The 8,371-nt window shown below is 33.7% G+C and overlaps 1 protein-coding gene across 1 annotated transcript; it reads right to left on the bottom strand.

Moving 5' to 3' along the window:
- Positions 1 to 3,385: 3,385 nt before the first annotated feature.
- On the bottom strand, positions 3,386 to 8,371 carry LOC107481648 (uncharacterized). Its single transcript, XM_016101931.2, has 11 exons — positions 8,243 to 8,371; positions 7,570 to 7,740; positions 7,422 to 7,477; positions 6,844 to 6,909; positions 6,593 to 6,700; positions 6,355 to 6,421; positions 6,066 to 6,150; positions 5,259 to 5,419; positions 4,524 to 4,625; positions 3,896 to 4,118; positions 3,386 to 3,800 (listed from the first exon to the last, which is right to left on the bottom strand). Exons 1-11 carry the CDS (start codon positions 8,279 to 8,281, stop codon positions 3,667 to 3,669), a joined length of 1,212 nt encoding a protein of 403 aa, XP_015957417.1. The 5' UTR covers positions 8,282 to 8,371; the 3' UTR covers positions 3,386 to 3,666.

Genomic DNA, 8,371 nt, shown 5'->3' with positions numbered 1-8,371 from the left:
AAAAATATAACATAAGAAATCAGAACACTACACAAATAATATAAAAATATTTATCATATAAATAAAAAATATAATAAAAAATATAAAAATTAAAATATGAAAGAAAGAACTAAAAAATATTAAGAAGAAAATTAAAATCTTTACTTTGACAGTGATGAAAACAAATCTGAAAGAGTTTGATAAAAAAAAATTCTGTAACGAAGAACATAGAAAGAACTACTGTGTGAAATTATGTGGTTATGGACATCCTTTTTACAGAAGAAATGAAGGGTATAGTTGGTAGATATGAAATGAATTTCTTACCTAACTCCTCCAACGGTCATTAATCTTCCCAACGTGAACGCAGAAGCTTGAATTTTTAGCTTCACGTGAACGTACGTTCAGAGGTAAAAGCACTTCTGGGTTAGGAATTCCAAAAAATTGCCAAACATAACAATGTGGCGTTCAAGACGTTCAAACGAGCTTTTATGTTACCCAACGTGAACCCCAAACACACCCTAAGCTTTCAACTGTAAAGTGCTAACCCAACTTGCAGGGGAACAAGTTCAGATTCCACCCCAACCTAAACTTGACTATACCTCAATCTAGCTTTCAACCGCAAAGTGCTAACCCAACTTGTAAAGGAATCCTCTCAGGATCATAACAACAAAACGTAAATACATACAATGAATTTCTGAGATAATAATGGCTTTTTTTAACTCTTTGCCATTTTTCACTTATTAGCTTTTTCTTACAAAACCTCACATTTTGTCTTTTACCAATGAAACACAGACAGACTCATTGAGAAAAAGAAATATTCAATGAAAGCCATGAAGGAGAAGAATAAACAGCTCAAAGAGCTATGGGAATCCAAACGTGTGCTCTCACTCCTTATTTCAACCATTGGCGGTTCTCCCTTATTACAGAAGGGGAAGCTTCTAAGGTTGAAACGGTTCAACCGAGCCAACTTCTTCTTCTTCAATCCAAAAGATCGATTCGGACGGAGAGAGGAGAGAAAGAAAACTGAAAGCAAATCAACATGCAATTATCTCTCATCTCTTATCATCAAACTTCATCAATCTAAACCTTCCATCTTGACTTTGTCTCCAAGAAAGAATTCTGATCCTTAATGAACCCTTGATCCTTGACAGCTCCATCTGTTCCATTTTTGTTTCTTTCTTCACGTAGCTACAGTAACTATTTTCTGTTATGGATGAACAAAAGTGGAAACGAGCTTCTCCTCATAGATCTTCTTCTCAGAGATCTTCTTTTCTGACCGAATCGAATTGCTTCTACTTTAGGCATGGAGATCTTGAGACTTCTTCACTACTTCTTGCCTTTAATGAAAAAGATCTCAGTCACGCTATACCTTGGATCTTCTTTTTTTCAAAGGCCATCAACAACCTAACATTTTTCCTTCTTCATAGTTTTACTGTAATTTCTCTGATAACTTGCTTTTGCTTCTTTTCTGATTGACATGATATGACCAAAAACAAAAAAAAGAGGAGAAAGAAAAGAGAGAACGGTAAAACTTTTGGTGAAAGCTTTGAAAAAAATTAAACTCAATTTAATTTTTAATTTCAATTACCAAGAGGGATAGAGTAACGTATGGAACTTGTGGTTAGTTGGAAAATGTGTCACTTTAACCAAGGGAGTAATTAATTGAATTAAATTGATTTTTGGTTATCAAGGCATGTGAGAGAGTGAACATTTTTGTGATCACCATATGGAACTTTTGGTCACTTGAAGAAATTTCATTGTGATCATTGAAAAGCTTCTTTCAAGGCTTTGGGCCACTTGATTCTTTTTTTTAATTTATGATGGGCTTTGATGGATTTGGCCTCCTTGGATTTCTTTCTTTCTTTAAACAATTAGCCACTAACATTTGAATAAATTATGTCCAAAGCTGAATTTTTTTCAATGATCCATTTGGACTTATGATTTGGGCCAATTTGATTTTTTTTATTTCAATGCACACTCATTTATATTAATTTTGCACATGGCTTGATTAATAACAAGTTGGGCTCATATTGCCTTTTGACCCAATATGAAATCTGCACACTAGCAAACACTTTAAACAACTTTAACAAAAAAAAAACACTTTAAACAACCTATTGGAAACAAATAACAATTTAATAATGTTTAATCATCAAATTAGATATTAGTTTTTCAAACTCAACAATATATGTTATTATATCTTTAGAGACATGCGAATTAATATTCTACAAATAAACCAAGTTTAAAAAATGTTTTGTTAGTACTATTAATGTATTAATAATACGTTTACGATAAAAAAAATTGTCATTATCAAAATAGATGTCCGAGTGATAGATTGTACAATTCTCAACAAAAATTATCATTAGATATCAGTATTCATCCTCTTAAATGGAATATATATATAAACCATAAAATTATAGCATGAATGTTATGTATGTTGTTAAGGAAAAATTATATATACCAAAGAATAGACAAAAAAAACTTACAAATTTCAAATCGGTAGTAGATTGCATAAATTTATAAATATAGTATTGCATCTTGTTGTTTAAATCTATCTTAGTGAAGACATTTATCTACAAACACTAATAGACTCATATAACTACTAGATATTAATTTGCATCTATCTATTGAAGATAAAATTCTAAAAAAAAGATAGATAAATAATAATTTATAAATAGAAGATAAATTTTATAATTAAATAATATATGAAAAATTAATTTATAATTAAAATTATTTAATAATTATTAAAAAATTTAAAAAATATATTTTATTGTTAGAACTGTTTAATAGTCTAAAAGTTGTTGGATCATCAAATTCCTTGCGCATAAAAACATGTGAAAGCTAAGATAAAATTAAAGAACTTTTGACAAATTCTTATTTAATAATTAATATGTTAAATTGAGGGAAAAAAACCCAAAAAATTTTACTCAATGTCAAATAAACTATATCAAAAGTAATACATGTTAAAACAATTTCATGACTCAATTAAGAATCTACCCGACATAATGAATCCTTAGGGCTTATTTGATCTAACTTTTATTTCTTTCTTTTATTTTTAATACTTTTAAATTTTATAATTTTGTGAAAAATGAAAATTTAAGAGAATTTGGGATAATAGAAAGGAGTTCTTTACTGAAAAGTAAATGTTATAACTAAATTTTTAAAATAGTGTGAAAATTGTATATAATGTGCATATTTATTTTTTTATTGTAAAAAAAAAAATCTTAACTCTAACTATAACAAAAACCGAGAGGTATTTACTTTTACTATTTTTTTTAACGTAAGAATGCAAGGCATTTAACGCTAACGTTTGCATTAAAAAATTGTATCAGTAACAGAAAAAACCATATATAAACTAGAGATTTAAGTGAAAAATTACTGACTCGAAAAATTAACTCAGAAGAGAGAATTACCAAGCAATTATAAAGATTGTAGTCATAAAAACTTAATTACCCACAGCCATATCCCGAAGCCTAAATACGACGGGACTTGTAATAATTGTTGCACAAACACAAATTGACCGGGGTTTGAGAAAAACCAGAACCTGAGAACCATTTGATGAAATTATGCAAAGAGCATCGCCAAACTCCACCCAAATAATGTTTCGGGTTCCGTAGTTGTACAACCGCAATTGTGTCACATACAAATTGGGAGAGCTACCTAATGGAAGAAAGTGAAGGCTACATCTATTCAGTGAAGTATTTGACTGCCATAATCAGCATTAAACTTTTCATATTTATGGGCATGTAGGTGAGCAGATGGCCTTGTGTTTTTCAATGCTGCTTCTATATCTTCATACCTGATTGGCCCAACTTTTGGCAACTCTGCAACACAATTAATGCGAATTGCAAATGTCAACATTGAAGGAACAGCACTACCAGGAGTAACCAGTGCATGTAGATTGTGCAAACTGACATACCTTCTTCCGGTACCACCTCTTGTCTCTGTTCAAGTTGAGACATTAGGCGTCTCAAAGGCTGCATTGCTGTCTCTTTGCAGAGTAACCGGATATCTGACCCTGAATATCCTTCGGTCCGCTCCACTAGCAAATCATAGGGGATCTCTTCCTCATCAGGCTGTGGAGGAAGGAGTTCCTCGAACATGGATCTTCTTGCTTCTGGTTCTGGGAGTGGTACAAGGATCTTTCCAATATGGTCAAAGGAAAACCATTAGAGAGGATAAATTGCATGATCAGACTGCTTAGGAGGTATCATGTGAACATGACTTGCACAAAGATATATTTTCTACCCTAAAAGGAAAGAACAGTCAGTGTGCTGATCAAAAGAAAGGATCTATGAAGTTGGTTACATTCTTGGTAATTCATGTGTGTGCCTCCCAAACATCTTAGGTTAATTTAAAATAAGCCCAATTTATAGTGAGCTTCATGCATACTGAGCTTGCAAAAATGCAGCTCTACTTGGCTGGCAATGCATCTCCAGATGGAGTAAAATTAATATATTAACCAAGACAGAATGTCAATTTGTTTAAAGAATAAAATGTTCAAATTTTGGTAGTGAACAATGAACTATTATATGTTGAAAGGATACTCGCTTCTCAAGACGGCGGAGCATGGCTGCATCCAATTCCCAGGGAAGATTTGTTGCCGCCAAAACAAAAACAAGCTCATCAGTCTTGGCCAAACCGTCCATCTGCAATCTAATGCAAATGATCAATATTTGAGAGAGCACAACAGAATACACGTCACTTCATTGTAAATTGATAAAGGAGCTGTAAGGTGCTGCAAGGGAACTAAAGGAATTGTACGTTGTGTAGTATAAATACAGAACTATAAATACAGTGAGATAATGTGACTGAAAATTTCAAGAGTTAGTGATCTGGTCGGATCACGGGTTAGTGAAATATTCAGTTTCCTCAATAAGAGTAAAGTATTACCTATCTTTCTTAGTCCGGTAAAATAATGGTCAAATGAATCTCGGTCACACTAGCTAGTTAAAGGGTGAAATGAACAATAAAAAACATATTCAGTAAAATTTCCTCAAACTTAGTCCAGGTAATTGTCCCCACAACATATACAATGTGGATCCACCTCTATATAACAGTCATATTTTGGATGGTAATCACTCTCAACTAGTACATTCTCTTTTTGCTGACCATATATAGGAGGCAAGAAACAAGTCCAATATATGCAATAACTTCGAATTCTATCATAGTTGATTTTATCCAAGGACAGCTAACATATAAAGTGTTTTCCATACAAATCATGTTATTATCATTAAGCTGGTGATTATGAAATTATATTTAGTTTAAGAAGAAAGCATCACCTGTATGAGTAGTTCAGTTTTTAGTCGTCTACTTGCTTCATGTTCACTGCGTGCTTCACCGCGTTGACTAATGATTGCATCAATTTCATCAAGAAATATGGTTGAGGGGGCATGGTGTCTTGCAAGCTCAAATAACACCTTTATCAACTTCTCGGAATCACCTGCAATCTAGAATAAATTCTGTAAATGTGCATGCCCAGTTGCCCACTGTATTATAAACTAAACAGAGAAGGACAAGGAGCACTTTGAAAGCTCTTTCTCTTCCTTACAAGATAAAGGCAATTTAATCCAAACAAAGGAGGAATCTAGGCATTCAAATGAAGCAATGTCATCTAAAATACAAGAATAATTCTAGATCCTCCTAAGGAATTCTCCTAACAGTCCTCATAATTGCCAAACAAGGAAAAATATTTGAATAAGTGGCCGTTTTGATCTCCTGGCAGTCTGAATATGATATATGATGTGAGTGCCTCTGGGTACATATTTGGCTAAGTAACAGAGGATGACAGCAGTACCATGTCTTTTCTGAACCAAATAGGATATGAGATTGATTAACAAGATCCAGGCCACTTGTTGCACCATACTATTTCATCAACAATAGTTAGTTGCATCACCTTGTAGACAAGATTAGTCTATCTTCTTGTTCGGGGAAACAGAATTGCAGCATTATTCTTTGCAACCAAGATATTTAAATCACTTTCTTGAGAAAATGAACACTGCAGACTTATAAGTTTTACATAAACGAAAATACAAAAGAAAAATAAGTACTTTGGAAACAAGGGGGAAAAAGAGTTATGAGTAACATGCCTCGCCATTTGCTGACAACAGATGATGCTGAAATATTAAAAAATGTAGTCTGGCACTCTGTTGCAACAGCCTTTGCAAGCATTGTCTGCATCATTCAAATTAAAGTTATATAATTTTCAACAATTTAAATAAAACATGGATATCCAGAAAAAGCTGTGTTTTTATGTCGAAAGAATTTAGTTTAGTTTGAGGGTAAGATTTTATTTCACTGAAAAACAACAATCTCTTGCAATTTTAGTAGACACTGAGGATCAAATCCCTATACAATTTAGGGGAAATATTAACAAACCTTTCCTGTCCCTGGTGGGCCAAAAAGGAGAATGCCTTTCCATGGAGATAACAGACCAGTAAAGTACCTAGACAAAATGAGAAAGATCAGTGTGACTACAAGAAGTTTTCACCTCATATGTCCAGTAAATGGTCTACAACATGCATATTCAAGAGTATTTTAACATGCAATGAGACCAACCGTTATCAAGTTATATGGCCAATATTAGGCAAAGTAAGTCTTAAATAGTGAAACCTACTTGGGATACTTAATTGGCATCACAACAGCCTCTTTTAGCAAAAGTTTGGCATTCCCTAACCCCTTGATGCTTTCCCACTTCACATTTGGACTCCCACGAATTATATCCCTGCCAATAGTATGATGTGGAATAATAAAGATAAAGATAAAACGAAAGAATCACACATGAAATCCTTGATCCAAGCACAATGCATCGGTTCCATATGACCATCAGTTGTATAAATGTTTGTGAAAGATTAGGAGAAAATTTACCTACTTAAGCTCTCTGCTAAAGCACGCATCTCTGCAGATTCAAAAGGTGGAAGCAAAGACTTTTGCCTGAAAATGTTCAGGATAATTAATTATCAGTAGTTTAGAGAATGAAATTTTTTTCAATCTACCATAACATCACTCAAAGTCAGAGCTTAGCAACAATCCAATTAATTTGCTGCTCAATTAATTACGGACAATAACCTACATGTTTGTGATACATAGGATTCCAATAAACTGCTCTAATTAGTGTAGAATACACCAGTGACATCTTTGTTAATAAGATTTAATGTTTCATTTTATACATAACAAAGAAAAACTAGAAAGACTTCACACTACTATCAATTACCCAAGCAATCAACTTCAACCAATAATTCATAAAATAGATTCAAGCATTGAAAATGATGACTTCAACAATTATAAGAGATGCAATTAATATCCAATCATAACACGATTCACGACTCGAGCATGCCAATACCATTCCTTCTTTTTTTCTTTCTACACGATTAATCCATACAGAAAAATAGAAGTGCTGAATTCTTTTGGTAAATAATACAAAGTGATGAGTCAAAAAACCATACGGCCTTTCGTCCCCATGGTTTGGTGAAAAGCCATTTGTCTGCGCCGGATTCTGCCCCTGAAACACATAAAAATGAAGCACGGATGAGTCAAATTTGAAGCATTGATGAATGGTTCACGTGAAAAATATGATGTATCAGACATAGGAACCTGGCTCTGAAACTGCTCAAAGATTGTCATATCAGATGATCTTTTAGCTTGCAGATTGCCGTTGGATGCATGGTTCAATAAGTTTCCATTACCAACAGCTTTATCAGCTGCCTCACCATTCTCCACCACTTTCTTCCTCCCAAACATCGCATCATAATTCAATTTGAAGTCCTATAATAATAATAAATAAAAAAGACAAGAGAGAGAGAGAGAGAGAGATGAAAAATTGTAAAACCCTCGGCACAAATACACTAAATCCACCAGATCAAGATTCAAAAGCACAACCAACGAAAATTCAGACAGTAAATGCCTTCTCAAATAGAAATAAAATTTCCTAGAAATTTTGCAAGCTAGTTAGAACACTAAACGACGGAAAATGGATCCAATCTAGTAGAACAGCTCAACTAGCACGACGAGAAAACGGAAGAAAAAAACAACCGATTAACAAAAACACATCAAACCGATCCTACTTCTACAACTGCATGACAATGCAATTGAAAGCATCGCAACAAATCGTCCAAGTAGGTTGATCGGGGGAACTGCAGTCCAAGGGTTCGTAGCGCCAAAAACGGAAAAAAGCAGCAAAATAAATTGAGAATTGCGCATGGTTTTAGCGTTGAAGATCTTCTGAGGAAACAAACAAAGAGAGATGGAGAGAGAGAGAGACTCAGACCTGGAAGGACCAGCGAGTGGGCATTGGTTCATCGGCCATGTAAGAGAGAGAGAGTTGAAGCAAAAAGCGGTTTCTCTCTCTAGAAGTTCCGTGGCCAGCTACACCAAGAGTATAGTATGCAAAGCAACA

The sequence above is a fragment of the Arachis duranensis genome, chromosome 3 (genome assembly GCF_000817695.3).
Source record: "Arachis duranensis cultivar V14167 chromosome 3, aradu.V14167.gnm2.J7QH, whole genome shotgun sequence".
NCBI classification, from domain to species: Eukaryota; Viridiplantae; Streptophyta; class Magnoliopsida; order Fabales; family Fabaceae; genus Arachis; species Arachis duranensis.
Note: the sequence above shows the minus strand (reverse complement) of the source record. Positions and strands in the feature narration are given on the sequence as shown.